At 54.0% G+C, this 14,093-nt stretch overlaps 4 protein-coding genes across 4 annotated transcripts; 2 read left to right on the top strand and 2 right to left on the bottom strand.

Annotated features, from left to right (window-relative positions):
- Positions 1-1,111: 1,111 nt before the first annotated feature.
- Positions 1,112-1,411, bottom strand: LOC128978500 (feather keratin Cos1-2-like). Its single transcript, XM_054396444.1, has one exon. The coding sequence runs from the start codon at positions 1,409-1,411 to the stop codon at positions 1,112-1,114; it is 300 nt and encodes a 99-aa protein (XP_054252419.1).
- Positions 1,412-4,709: 3,298 nt separating this feature from the next.
- On the top strand, positions 4,710-5,024 carry LOC128978531 (feather beta keratin-like). Its single transcript, XM_054396472.1, has one exon. The coding sequence runs from the start codon at positions 4,710-4,712 to the stop codon at positions 5,022-5,024; it is 315 nt and encodes a 104-aa protein (XP_054252447.1).
- Positions 5,025-10,389: 5,365 nt separating this feature from the next.
- Positions 10,390-10,713, bottom strand: LOC128978501 (feather keratin 1-like). Its single transcript, XM_054396446.1, has one exon. The coding sequence runs from the start codon at positions 10,711-10,713 to the stop codon at positions 10,390-10,392; it is 324 nt and encodes a 107-aa protein (XP_054252421.1).
- A 2,588-nt stretch (positions 10,714-13,301) lies between these two features.
- LOC128978568 (feather keratin 1-like) lies at positions 13,302-13,625 on the top strand. Its single transcript, XM_054396507.1, has one exon. It carries the CDS (start codon positions 13,302-13,304, stop codon positions 13,623-13,625), a length of 324 nt encoding a protein of 107 aa, XP_054252482.1.
- Positions 13,626-14,093: the final 468 nt, after the last annotated feature.

Genomic DNA, 14,093 nt, shown 5'->3' on the forward strand with positions numbered 1-14,093 from the left:
ACACAAGAGAGAGAGGCCCTTAGCCCTCTCTGAGCCAAGAGCCACTTGAACTATAGTCACATCATCTGGGAAGATACAGGACAAAGGAGCAAGCTGTGAGTCCTGGATAATCTGCTACAGAATCCCATCTGTGGGAAACCACAGATCACAGAACCTTTATTACCAATTTGAATCAGAGTATTGGAAATTCTTAGACCCGCGCTTACATCGTTTCACTGTCTTCATATGTGGAAAATATCACTCACAACTGCATGACAGAACCTGTAAACAGACTTCAGAATTAAGTTCCAGTGGTGTGTGAAGATACCACTGCCAGAAATATTAACTATAAAAAATATGAATATATATTTTATTACAAATTGCTGTGTTCCCTCCTGAAATCTTACCTACCTCCCAGCCTTCTGGCCTTTTGGAGATGCAGTTGGAGAGACAGCCTCAGCCATCAAAACCCAGAACACTCCTGTGTCATCAAAGCCATTCTAGCCACAAGGACAAAGAAGCAGTAGGAGGGATAACATGTTCACTGTCAGCTCATTCTCAGGAAGACCATGCCCAGTGCTGTTGTCAATCACTGCATTTAATCCCAGAAACCCCCTCCCAGAGTCTCCTTTGAATAAAACCTTTCTCCCCAGTCATCTTTCAAGAGAATCTGCAGGGAAAAGAATGACACAGAGGCTTGGGTTGGGATGCACCAAAACTTTACGGAGTCAAAACAGAGAGATTAGATCAATCTGAGTGGGGATAACAGTGCAGGGAGCAGCAAGGAGAGACAATAAGCTTTGCCCCACAGCTGTGCTGAAGAGCTCAAGAGTATTCACAGGCCTGTCCCTCAGAAGGAGATACCAGCAGGTCGTCCCTAGGCTGCCTCTATGGTGCTGACAGGCCAGGGTAGCAGAAGAAAAGAAGGAGGCCACAGGAGGGCCAGGAGAGAGTGTCAGAAGGCAAAGGCAGGCATGGGCAGTGCTGTGCCAGAGCCCAGGCTGGCCCTGTCCTTTTGCAAGGGCTGCTGGGGTTGCTCAGCCCCTCTGAAAGCAGCAAGCGGATGCTGTGCCCAGGGCAGTAGCAGCTGGTGGGGTCCTGGGGGCCTTGCCCAGGGCCATGGGCAGCAGCTCTAGCAGGGGAGGCAGCTCCTGCCCAAGCCGGAGAGGCCAGAGAGGCCAAAGCCCCCGGAGCTGATGGGCACCCCCTGAGAGTTGAGGATGCTGCCAACGGCAGCGGAGGTGGAGGAGCCCACGGCGGTGTTCTGTGGGAAGGAGCTGAGGATGGGGCCAGGCAGGGTCACTATCACAGGGGAGGGCTGGATGGCAACGGTGGAGTCCTGGCACTGCCTGACACAGGGCTCATTGCAGCTGTTGGCCAGCGGGGTTGGGCCGCAGGGCTGGCAGGGCAGGCAGGGGGTGTAGCAGGACATGGCTTGGGCTGGAGCTGAACCTAGGAGAGGCATAAGGCAAAACAGAAGAGGTAGGTGAGCAGCAATTTTCACCTCACCATAATGAAGACAAGTTACAAGGTGTAGACAAGAGTTGAGGGAATTGGACAGAGGCCCTGGAATTTCTTCTTCCCCTCAGTCCAAAAGAGCCCTGCCAAGAATGCCCAAGTCCAGCATCTTCCCATCTAGTCTTTAGCTCATCTCAGCCAACCCCCTGCCTCTCTCTGTAACACAGCTTCTGCTTCATTCCCTCTTGCATGGAAGCATGCCCCCATAACCCAGCCTGATATAGGATCTGTGCACAGAAATCCCAGAGGACAAGGAGGAGGACAATGGGTTCCAATCTTACCTTGTTCCAAGGAGATGGAGGCCAGACGAGTGGATGAGAGAGTGAGCAGAAGGAGTCTCTTTTATACTGCTCCTGCACTGCCCCAGGCCCTCAGGCACTGCATGTGGGCAGTAATTTTCCAGCAGACTCAGCTCCAAAGCCAAACCTCCCAGCCCGTGGCACAGGTTGGCCTTTGGGCTCCTTGACGCTGCCATTTCACTTCCTCATCTCTCAGATGCCTGCTCAGCTAGGCCTGCTCCTTTGATGTGCTGGGCTGAAAGGCAAAGGAGATGCCAGGCAGTGCTCTGTTGGTGTGGCCTGTTTTGAAGGCCATGCCACATGCCTCTGTCTCATGGCTGTCTCTCAGCTCACTCCAACAGTCCCTGGCCATTGCATCCCTGGGCAGCCAGGCTGTGCAAAGGAGACAGAGAAAAGGTGGAGGTGTTCTGGACTGTGGTCTTTACTATCAGGATTTGATATTGGAAGATCAAGCTACCAACATCCACTGGATAGTGCACAGAACAGACATCTGCAGATCAGGTGTGTGAGCCTTTAGCCTTACAGGACAGCAATGATGCCTGTGAACTGGTGCCATGCCCCCGGGGAGTTGGTTGGTGTTAACCAAAGGTTGCCCTCAACTGCTTTTGAAAGTCACCACAGTCATGGGATGCATCTGAGGACTGGCAGAGATCCGATAGGTGTCCTGACTTCAGGAGTGGCACAAAGGAGAAGGTGGGGAATGAGAGGCCTGTGAGCCTTGGAACTTGGAATCCATGCCATGCCTCAGTTTACCCAGACAGACGTGAGTGCCCTTCGCAGTAACGCGTCGTAAAAGCCCAGGAGCAGACAGGAGTCCCTCTTGCTGGGTGAGCCAAGACCCCAGGAACCTTCCCCTTGCTGCGAGAAGTCGCTGCCAGCATAAGCACCGCTTTGCAAAACCAGGCCTCGTAGTGAAGACACCGAAACAGGCTACTTGGCTAAGAGCCTGAAACCCCAGGATACTCTGCAGATCCTGGGAAGAAGCTTCACGAGCCGCCCGCCGCCGTGCCCAGGCCAGCCCAGCCACGGAGACAGCACGGCAGGCGGCATCCCTGCCAGCAACCAGCTCTAGTCTCTTGCCATGGCAGGGGCCCGGGAGTGACTCAACCAGCCTGCTGGAGTCAGGTCCCTCCTCCCTACACGAGAGCTGTGCTGGGGCTCAGGTCAGCCTCCTCACACCCCCATGCACTTGGGCCACACACTTTGGCCCCTGACCAGGAGCAGAGACTTTCTCAACACATGAGAACAACCCTGCAAGGCTCTTGGGTTGTGAGAACCCTTGCAAAGAGGTCATGCCAAGGGCAAAAGCCATTTGGGCTGCCTCAAGTTGTGTACTCAGGTTCAGCCCAGAGCTTGGAGCAGTTTTCCTGGGTTATGGCTGGAGCTGCCCTGGCCAAAGGGGATCCAGGCCTGTGTGGGACAGGAGCCTGCAGACAGCTCACTGAGAGTGGGAGCGGCCCTGGGCAGGGAGAGGCTGTCCCTCAAGCTTGGCTGCTGAAGGCATTCCCTTGGCCTCCTGGGACTTGTGCCAGGGGCCTCCATGCCTGCAGGGCAGGGAAGTGAATCTCCTCCTTGATGTGCTCTGAGACTTCTTCTTGTTCCAAGGGTGCTGCTGAGCACGTCACCTCCCTCAGCATCCCCAGGCATGTGCAACTCCCAGAGCCTGCTCTCTCTCATTTACTGGGGAGTTCCTTGCTTCCCTAATGCTTCTGCTTTGTGCTGCAGGCTGAGGAGGCCTTTGTGGCCTTGGCATGATGAAGCCCTAATGCCAGGACAATACCAACCAGATGAGACCCAGGGATGAGTCCCAGCCTATGTCTTTGCAACCTTTTCCATCACTCCATGGAGCATCCAGGAGAGCTGCTCAGCACAGCCTGGTCTCTTTGGCTAGGAAGATGAGGCCTGTGGATCTCTACCCTTCCACTCTCCAGGTTTCTCTCCAAGGCTCCCCCCCTCTCATCACCAAGGAGAGCTGAGGCCTCTGAGGCTGCAGCACAGTTCAGTCTCCAGTCCTTCCTGTTACAAGAGGTTCTTCCTGTCCTAGAGGCACAACATTTACTGACTTCCCTCACCCATCAGACTCAGGCAGGCAGCACTAAGACCATGAGGTTGCTCCTGCTCTCCCCTCCATAAATCCATGCTGACCTCTCACAGTCTCCTTCTTGTCCCTTCATGTTGGGAAATGGCTTCCAGGATGATTTACTTCATCATCTTTGAAGGGACCAAGGTCAGCCTCACAAACATTCTCCCCGGAATAAGGGATGAACTGACCAGATGCCATTGGCACAGCCAATCCCTTGGCCTCTCAACCAAGCACATGAAAGGAGCTGGCCTGGCTGAGCAGGCTTCTGCGACATGAGGAAATGAAATGGCAGCATGGAGGAAGCCAAAGGCCAACCTGTGCCATGGGCTGGGAGGTTTGGCTTTGGAGCTGAGTCTGCTGGGAAATGACTGCTCACGTGCAGTGCTTGTGGGCCTGGGGCAGTGCAGGAGCAGCATAAAAGAGACTCCTTCTGCTCACTCTCTCATCCACTCCTCTGGCCTCCATCTCCTTGGACCCAGGTGAGTAGAAGCTCTTTCTCCACTTGCTGCTTACTCTCTTCCTCCTTTGGGATTTCTGAGCCCATAGCTGCTCCTTTGTCCCATGTGAGTTCTTGTACCTGCTTGGCATGAGATGGGGAAGGGGGTAACCCTGTGCATGCCTGAGTCTCCTCCCTTGGTTTGGTCACTCTTGTCAGGGCTGGTTTAGGCTGAGGGGAGGTGAGACTGGTGGGATTCCTTACACAGCCTCCAGCCCTAGTCTCCAGCTCATGACTTTTCTCCCTTTGGTGAGCATTCAGGCTTGTCCTCAGCAAGCCCTCATGCTCTGCTTCCCCCTTGCTCTCTCTGCCAGGTTCAGCTCCAGCCCAAGCCATGTCCTGCTACACCCCCTGCCTGCCCTGCCAGCCCTGCGGCCCAACCCCGCTGGCCAACAGCTGCAATGAGCCCTGTGTCAGGCAGTGCCAGGACTCCATTGTTGTCATTGAGCCTCCTGCTGTGCTGGTGACCCTGCCTGGCCCCATCCTCAGCTCCTTCCCACAGAACACCGCCGTGGGCTCCTCCACCTCCGCTGCCGTTGGCAGCATCCTCAGCTCTCAGGGGGTGCCCATCAGCTCTGGGGGCTTTGGCCTCTCTGGCCTCTCTGGCTTGGGCCGTGGCTCCTGCGGCAGGAGCTGCCTCCCCTGCTAGAGCTGCTGCCCATGGCCCTGGGCAAGGTCCGCAGGGCCCCACCAGCTGCTTCTGCCCTGGGCACAGCATCCGCTTGCTACTTTCCGAGGGGCTGAGCAACCCCAGCAGCCCTTGCAAAAGGACAGGGCCAGCCTGGGCTCTGGCACAGCACTGCCCATGCCTGCCTTTGCCCTCTGACACTCTCTCCTGGCCCTCCTGTGGCCTTCTTCTTTTCTTCTGCTGCCCTGGCCTGGCAGCACCACAGAGGCAGCCTAGGGAGGTCCTGCTGGCCTTGCTCCCTCTGTGGGCCAGGCACATGGACACCTGCTGGGAGCTCCACCACAGCCATGGAGCACAGCATCCCTCCTGCCCCTGCTTTGTGACATCCACCCTTCTCTGCCATGTTTCCAACATTTGACTCATTAAATTCTGCTGCACCCCATCCCAGATTTCTGTCTCATCCTTTCTTCCTGAGATGCTCTCCAAGAATTGCAAGAGGAGGAACCTTACTCAGGGCTGTGAGTCACGATTTGATAACATCCACTCTGTCTTTTTTGTTCCACCAAACGCATCTCTCATGTAGAAATCATGTGACCTTTCTCCATTTATGTCCAATCCACTTTTCAGAAGAACTGGAATTATTCTATTGCTCTCTTGATTGCTTGTCCCACTTAATGGGGCAACTGAACTCAAAAACATCTTGCAGGACCCCTTTTCAGCACTGGTATCCCCACTCCATTCACCTGCACAGGCTTCCAGTTTCAAGCTGGGTTCACCATCCCACTGCCCATGGTCAGAAGGAAGAACCAGACAGGGCCATGTAGGCTGGTCCTGGGTCCTGGGTCCTGGGTCTTCCTTCCACAGCAGAATGGAACCGGTACTTCTTGCAGCTGAGGAGCTGGGCTTTGGGGACAAGGGTAGAGAGAGATTTTCTTCCAAATGTCAGAAAGAAGAGGATGTTGAGGAGTTACCACCTGAGCTGGGTTAACAAAAGCCCTTCTCCCCACCCCCTCTCCTCTCTCTCCCCATCACAGGACAACAGAATGGTAGAGGTTGGAAGGGATCTCTGGAGATCATCGAGTCCAACCCCACTCCTAATGCAGCTAGATCAGGCTGCAGTGAAACTTATCCAAGAGGGTTTTGAGAATCTCCTGAGGAGATTCCACAGCATTTCTGTGCAGCCTGCTCCACTGCTCTGGCACCCTCAAAGTTCTCCTTAAGTTCAAGTGGTATCACTTGTTCCTGTTTGTACCCATTGCTCCTTTTCCTATCCCTGTCCACCACTGAAAGGAGTCTGGCCTCATCCTCATGACCTTCACCCTTTAGATATTTCTATACATTTCTAGAATCCCATCTCAGCCTTCTCTTTTTGAGTCTCAATGCCCCAGGTCTCTCATCTCTTCTCATGAGATGGATGTCCAGTCCCCTCAGCACCATTGTGGCCCTCTCTCTCCAGCAGTTCCCTGTCTCTCTTGAACTGGGTAGCCCAGAACTGGACACAATACTCCAGATGTGGTCTCACCAGGGCAAAACAGAGTGACAGTAGGACCCCCTTCAACCTGCTGCCCACACTCTTCTCAATGCAGCCCAGGATATCGTTGAGCTTCTTGGCCACGAGGACCCATTGCTGGCATATGATGTTTTACATTGCGAGCCCCTGAGGGTTTTGGTTGTCTCCAACAGTGCCACTGAAGAGCAGGTGTGCACATGGCACTCAGCACAGCTCTAGGGCCACCACCAGGTGAGGGGAAAAGGAGGGCTTCCAGGGAAGCACACAGGAGCAGAGGGCCGGAGGAAGCCACACTGCTCTGCTCCCAGCACCGCTCTGCTCTGCCTACTCTGCACAGTGTGCCAGGTTACACCCTGCCCAGGAGAGGGTAAGGGCTGAAAAGAACCTAGCCCCAGGTGGACAAAGAAACCTGACCCAGGTGGGCAGAGACACTTGGTCCCCATCCCAGGGGGAAGGGTCCCCAGCTCAAAGTCTAGTCCACTCCCACTTCCTGTCCACAAAGCCTTTTTAAGGAGAGCCATTTCCTGTCTCTCTCTCTTCTCCTGCCCTCACCTGCCCAAGACCCTGCTGCTGCTGCTGCCTCTGCTGCTGCTGCTGCTGCTGCTGCTGCTGCTGCTGCAACCATGTGGCGGGGCCTGTTCCATGCTGTTCCAGACTCCTAAGGACTGCATCTAAAGAGAACCTATCTTGCATTCAGAGAATTCTTTGCCAGCTCCATCTGATTTTGTATGCATTTTTATTTACCCTTTCTCCTTTTTCTTTCCTTGTGACCTTAATTTTATGCAGATACCTTTTATAGTTTATTAAACTTAACTTTTTATTTCCAAATCAATCCAAGGCTATCTATCCAATGGAAGTGTTTAGAACAATTGTTATTTTGCTTTCTTACACCCAATAGTGACTTATTTACATTCTTTCACTTTCTCTGTTCTGAACTTTGCAAGGAAAAATTAAAAAGACAGTTTCAAACCATCGCCGTCCACCCCTTCTAAACAATTCCATTGGCTACTACTATCATTTATCTAATCTAAAATAATATCTACAACAATAGGTGAATAAAGACCATAGTCCATTCCGGCTATCTCGGATGTAGATGATTCAAAAGAGTCAAATCACAGGAAAAAAACCAGCAAACAGGTTGTTTCCTCGCAGATGGAGCGAAGGAAGGAACAGGGACTCTCAGGTGACTCAGGGCTCTCAGGGTTTGTGCACCGTAGATCTCATGAACTCTCCTCTTGGGCACGATGCTGTATCTGTGCAACACTCTGAATTTAACCTCTCTCAGCCAAAGTTAGATGTCTTTGTGGAATACACTGAATTTCACCATTTTCTTGCATCACCCAATAGGTGTGACCAGGACCTTCAGCAGAAACCACCCCTCGGACAGGTTTGGCCTCTCCTGAAGGAGAAAATACCCAAACAGTTTTGCCTAACAGATTCTTTTCTCTGATAACAGGAACTCTATCACCTTCTTCCTTTTGCAACAAATCTGATTGGGCACGTCCAGCTCGATTCCCTGAACCTCTACTATTCACCAACCAGGTTGCTTGTGCTAAATGTTTCTCCCAGTTTTTCAAAGACCCAACCCCTCATGGCTTTGAGAGTGGTTTTCAGCAAACTGTTGTAGCGTTCGATCTTCCCTGCAGCTGGTGCATAGTAGGGAATGTGGAATATCTACTCAATGCCGTGGTCTTTGGCTCAGTTTTTTACAAGATTATTCTTGAAGTGAGTTCCATTGTCCGACTCAATCCTCTCTGGAGTTCCGTGTCTCCACAGGATTTGTCTCTCCAGGCCAAGAATGGTGTTACGTGCAGTTGCATGAGGAACTGGATAAGTTTCCAGCCATCCAGTGCTTGCCTCTACCATAGTCAGCACATACTGCTTACCAGATGGAGAACGAGGTAGAGTGATGTAGTCAATCTGCCAGGCTTCACCATACTTGTACTTGGACCATCGGTCACTGTACCACAAGGGCTTGATCCGCTTTGCCTGCTTAATAGCAGCACAAATGTCACAGTCATGGATGACTTGTGTGATAGCATCCATGGAAATGTCAATGGATCTGTCACGAGCCCATCGGTAGGTTGCATCTCTGCCTTGATGTCCTGACGAGTCATGGGCCCACCGAGCTAAGAACAGCTCACCTCGGTGTTTCCTGCCTCTGCTGCTGCTGCTGCTGCTGCTGCTGCTGCTGCTGCAACCATGTGGCGGGGCCTGTTCCATGCTGTTCCAGACTCCTAAGGACTGCATCTAAAGAGAACCTATCTTGCATTCAGAGAATTCTTTGCCAGCTCCATCTGATTTTGTATGCATTTTTATTTACCCTTTCTCCTTTTTCTTTCCTTGTGACCTTCCTTTTATGCAGATGCCTTTTATATTTTATTAAACTTAACTTTTTATTTCCAAATCAATCCAAGGCTGTTGTTTTGGTAGTTTTACTTCTCATTTCTCCTGACTAATTCGCTTTTCCCTATTGGGAATAAAAAGGGAGAGGGGAGGCAATCTAAATCTGTTCCATTTGGGCTTTTGGACTCTGGGAAAGCTTAAACCACAACACAGAGTCCTGTGCCTCTCCATTCCCACTGCTGCCTGTGTGCCTAGAGGGCTTCGTGGCAGGCAGTCTGTAGTGCCAGCCCCACACTGCTCCATTCCCACTGCTGCCTGCATCCCAGAGCAAAGCCACATGGCACAGCCTCACTTCATGCTGCCTGCAGCCTGGAGAAGACCAAGTGACACAGCCCTGCTCCTCTGCCACCACTCCTTGTAGTGTATGCCTGCTGCCAAGAAACTTGGAACTTTGTTCCTGCAACAACGCCACAACTTCAAGCCAGGGAAAGGGTGAGATCCCTTCCCTTTGATACATGTATTTCCCTCTGCTTTTCCTTCCCACTTTCCCTCTGCTCCAGCTCAATCTAATGAACCCAGTTCATCACATTTCCCTTCATTTCACCTTTGATGACTCTAAGGGAATTCTCTGAAGGTTAGCATGACCCCACCTACACCCCCAGCTGACCAGGGTTGGTAAGGGGAATACCAGGTTGTGACACACATGTGCATACCATGTGTTGGTTTATGGTATGGAATGTGCATTTGATGAGCCTGGGCCAAATATTCTTGCTCTGTTCTCTCCCAAACACTTCCCCACAGCCAGATTTCTGGCCTTTTGGAGATGGAGATACAGCCTGGCAGCTGTGCAAACACTGCCCAGCAAAACGCACAACATTGCTGTGTTCTCAAAGCCATTCTTGCTATAAGGACAAAGAAGCAGTAAGAGGGTTCAGATGGTGAAGTTCACCTCCATCTCAGGAAGGTTCTGCCCAGTGCTGTTCTCAGTCACTGCACATTCAAGTCCAACAACCCCCTCTGAGAATCTCTTCTGAGCAAAACCTTTGTCCCCAATCATCTTGGGAAAGGATCTGCAAGGGAAAGGATGACAGAGAGGCATGGGTTGGGATGCAAAAGAACTTTAATGAATCAAAAAAGAAATATTGGGACAATCTGAGTGGGAACAGAAATGCAGGGAGCACCAAGGAGAGACAATAAGCTGTGCTCCAAGGCTGTGGCGGAGCTCCCAGCAGGTGTCCATGTGCCTGCCCCACAGAGGGAACAAGGCCAGCAGGACCCCCCTAGGCTGCCTCCGGGGTGCTGCCAGGCCAGGGTAGCAGAAGAGAAGGAGGCCACAGGAGGGCCAGGAGAGTGTCAGAGGGCAAAGGCAGGCATGGGCAGTGCTGTACCAGAGCCCAGGCTGGCCCTGTCCTTTTGCAAGGGCTGCTGGGGTTGCTCAGCCCCTCTGAAAGCAACAAGCAGATGCTGTGCCCAGGGCAGAAGCAGCTGGTGGGGCCCTGGGGGCCTTGCCCAGGGCCATGGGCAGCAGCTCTAGCAGGGGAGGCAGCTCCTGCCGCAGGAGCCACGGCCCAAGCCAGACAGGCCAGAGAGGCCAGAGAGGCCAAAGCCCCCAGAGCTGATGGGCACCCCCTGAGAGCTGAGGATGCTGCCAACGGCAGCGGAGGTGGAGGAGCCCACGGCGGTGTTCTGTGGGAAGGAGCTGAGGATGGGGCCAGGCAGGGTCACTATCACAGGGGAGGGCTGGATGGCAACGGTGGAGTCCTGGCACCTCACACAGCAGGGCTCATTGCAGCTGTTGGCCAGCGGGGTTGGGCCGCAGGGCTGGCAGGGCAGGCAGGGGGTGTAGCAGGACATGGCTTGGGCTGGAGCTGAACCTGCAGAGAGAGCAAGGGGGAAGCAGAGTGGGAGGGGAGGGTGAGCAGCAATTTGTTACAGCACAGTGAGAGAGTCAAGGAATGAGCTGGAGTCAAGAGGTGGTGATGGGGTCAGGAGCTTCACAGGCTTCATATTTCCCTCAGCCCAAAACAGCTCTTCCAAAAGCAGCTGAGCCCAAAGAAATCCCTGCCTGGCCCCAGCGGAGCTCACACCTCAGTCCAATCCCCAACTTCCTTCCATGCAACACTTCTCCTTCCCTCTCCCATGAGAAGCAGCTACTTGTCACAGCTTGGGGAAAAAGGTCTTGAGACTCACCTTGTTGCAAGGAGATGGAGGCCAGAGGAGTGGATGAGAGAGTGAGCAGAAGGAGTCTCTTTTATACTGCTCCGGCACTGCCCCAGGCCCACAGGCACTGCATGTGAGCAGTCATTTCCCAGCAGACTCAGCCCCAAAGCCAAATCTCCCAGCCTATGGCACAGGTTGGCCTTTGGCTTCCTCCACGCTGCCATTTCACTTCCTCGTTGCTGAGGTGACCACTGGGCCACAGAGGATCCTTTGAAGTCCCAGGATGAGACATGCAAGGATTTACACTGCAGGAATGCATCACTGCAGGCAGAAGCTGTGCTCCAAGTGCTGGAGGGCAGTGTGTGGGCAGGGGACATGGGTGTGGGCAAGTCTGGTGAGGTTGTTTTCCATCACTCTTAAGGTTGCACAGATCCCCTGTCAGGGAGGATCATCCTGGGCACACAAATGCTCCCAGGCCTGATGGCACCATGCCTCCTGCTCCCTTTGCCCTTTCCTGCTTGGTGGGACAAAGTCATCCCCTCTGGTGGCAGTCTCTGTGGGTATCCAATGCCACCTTCAGGAGGCTGAAAATGGAACACATCTCAATTACTCAACCAGCCTGCTGGAGTCAGGTCCCTCCTCCCTACACGAGAGCTGTGCTGGGGCTCAGATCAGCCTCCTCACACCCCCATGCACTTGGGCCACACACTTTGGCCCCTGACCAGGAGCAGAGACTTTCTCAACACATGCGAACAACCCTGCAAGGCCCTTGGGTTGTGGGAACACTTGCAAGGAGGTCATGCCAAGGGCAAAAGCCATTTGGGCTGCCTCAAGCTGTGTACACAGGTTCAGCCCAGAGCTTGGAGCCGGCATTCCCTTGGCCTCCTGGGACTTGTGCCAGGGGCCTCCATGCCTGCAGGGCAGGGAAGTGAATCTCCTCCTTGATGTGCTCTGAGACTTCTTCTTGTTCCAAGGGTGCTGCTGAGCACGTCACCTCCCTCAGCATCCCCAGGCATGTGCAACTCCCAGAGCCTGCTCTCTCTCATTTACTGGGGAGTTCCTTGCTTCCCTAATGCTTCTGCTTTGTGCTGCAGGCTGAGGAGGCCTTTGTGGCCTTGGCATGATGAAGCCCTAATGCCAGGACAATACCAACCAGATGAGACCCAGGGATGAGTCCCAGCCTATGTCTTTGCAACCTTTTCCATCACTCCATGGAGCATCCAGGAGAGCTGCTCAGCACAGCCTGGTCTCTTTGGCTAGGAAGATGAGGCCTGTGGATCTCTACCCTTCCACTCTCCAGGTTTCTCTCCAAGGCTCCCCCCCTCTCATCACCAAGGAGAGCTGAGGCCTCTGAGACTGCAGCACAGTTCAGTCTCCAGTCCTTCCTGTTACAAGAGGTTCTTCCTGTCCTAGAGGCACAACATTTACTGACTTCCCTCACCCATCAGACTCAGGCAGGCAGCACTAAGACCATGAGGTTGCTCCTGCTCTCCCCTCCATAGATCCATGTTGACCTCTCACAGTCTCCTTCTTGTCCCTTCATGTTGGGAAATGGCTTCCAGGATGATTTACTTCATCATGCTTGAAGGGACCAAGGTCAGCCTCACAAACATTCTCCCCGGAATAAGGGATGAACTGACCAGATGCCATTGGCACAGCCAATCCCTTGGCCTCTCAACCAAGCACATGAAAGGAGCTGGCCCGGCTGAGCAGGCTTCTGAGACATGAGGAAGTGAAATGGCAGCATGGAGGAAGCCAAAGGCCAACCTGTGCCATGGGCTGGGAGGTTTGGCTTTGGAGCTGAGTCTGCTGGGAAATGACTGCTCACGTGCAGTGCTTGTGGGCCTGGGGCAGTGCAGGAGCAGCATAAAAGAGACTCCTTCTGCTCACTCTCTCATCCACTCCTCTGGCCTCCATCTCCTTGGACCCAGGTGAGTAGAAGCTCTTTCTCCACTTGTTGCTTACTCTCTTCCTCCTTTGGGATTTCTGAGCCCATAGCTGCTCCTTTGTCCCATATGAGTTCTTGTACCTGCTTGGCATGAGATGGGGAAGGGGGTAACCCTGTGCATGCCTGAGTCTCCTCCCTTGGTTTGGTCACTCTTGTCAGGGCTGGTTTAGGCTGAGGGGAGGTGAGACTGGTGGGATTCCTTACACAGCCTCCAGCCCTAGTCTCCAGCTCATGACTTTTCTCCCTTTGGTGAGCATTCAGGCTTGTCCTCAGCAAGCCCTCATGCTCTGCTTCCCCCTTGCTCTCTCTGCCAGGTTCAGCTCCAGCCCAAGCCATGTCCTGCTACACCCCCTGCCTGCCCTGCCAGCCCTGCGGCCCAACCCCGCTGGCCAACAGCTGCAATGAGCCCTGTGTCAGGCAGTGCCAGGACTCCACCGTTGCCATCCAGCCCTCCCCTGTGATAGTGACCCTGCCTGGCCCCATCCTCAGCTCCTTCCCACAGAACACCGCCGTGGGCTCCTCCACCTCCGCTGCCGTTGGCAGCATCCTCAGCTCTCAGGGGGTGCCCATCAGCTCCGGGGGCTTTGGCCTCTCTGGCCTCTCTGGCCTGTCTGGCTTGGGCCGTGGCTCCTGCGGCAGGAGCTGCCTCCCCTGCTAGAGCTGCTGCCCATGGCCCTGGGCAAGGCCCCCAGGGCCCCACCAGCTGCTTCTGCCCTGGGCACAGCATCCACTTGCTGCTTTCCGAGGGGCTGAGCAACCCCAGCAGCCCTTGCAACAGGACAGGGCCAGCCTGGGCTCTGGCACAGCACTGCCCATGCCTGCCTTTGCCCTCTGACACTCTCTCCTGGCCCTCCTGTGGCCTTCTTCTTTTCTTCTGCTACCCTGGCCTGGCAGCACCCCAGAGGCAGCCTAGGGAGGTCCTGCTGGCCTTGCTCCCTCTGTGGGCCAGGCACATGGACACCTGCTGGGAGCTCCACCACAGCCATGGAGCACAGAGTCCCTCCTGCCCCTGCTTTGTGACATCCACCCTTCTCTGCCCTGTTTCCAGCATCTGACTCATTAAAGTTCTGCTGCATCCCATCCCAGATTTCTGTCTCATCCTTTCTCCCTGAAATGCTCTCCAAGA

Source organism: Indicator indicator, chromosome 37 (genome assembly GCF_027791375.1).
Source record: "Indicator indicator isolate 239-I01 chromosome 37, UM_Iind_1.1, whole genome shotgun sequence".
Classification (NCBI taxonomy): Eukaryota; Metazoa; Chordata; class Aves; order Piciformes; family Indicatoridae; genus Indicator; species Indicator indicator.

Coding starts and splice junctions, on each gene's coding strand:
- LOC128978568 (XM_054396507.1), top strand. CDS start 13,302: ATGTCCTGCTACACCCCCTGCCTGCCCTGCCAGCCCTGCGGCCCAACC.
- LOC128978531 (XM_054396472.1), top strand. CDS start 4,710: ATGTCCTGCTACACCCCCTGCCTGCCCTGCCAGCCCTGCGGCCCAACC.
- LOC128978500 (XM_054396444.1), bottom strand. CDS start 1,411: ATGTCCTGCTACACCCCCTGCCTGCCCTGCCAGCCCTGCGGCCCAACC.
- LOC128978501 (XM_054396446.1), bottom strand. CDS start 10,713: ATGTCCTGCTACACCCCCTGCCTGCCCTGCCAGCCCTGCGGCCCAACC.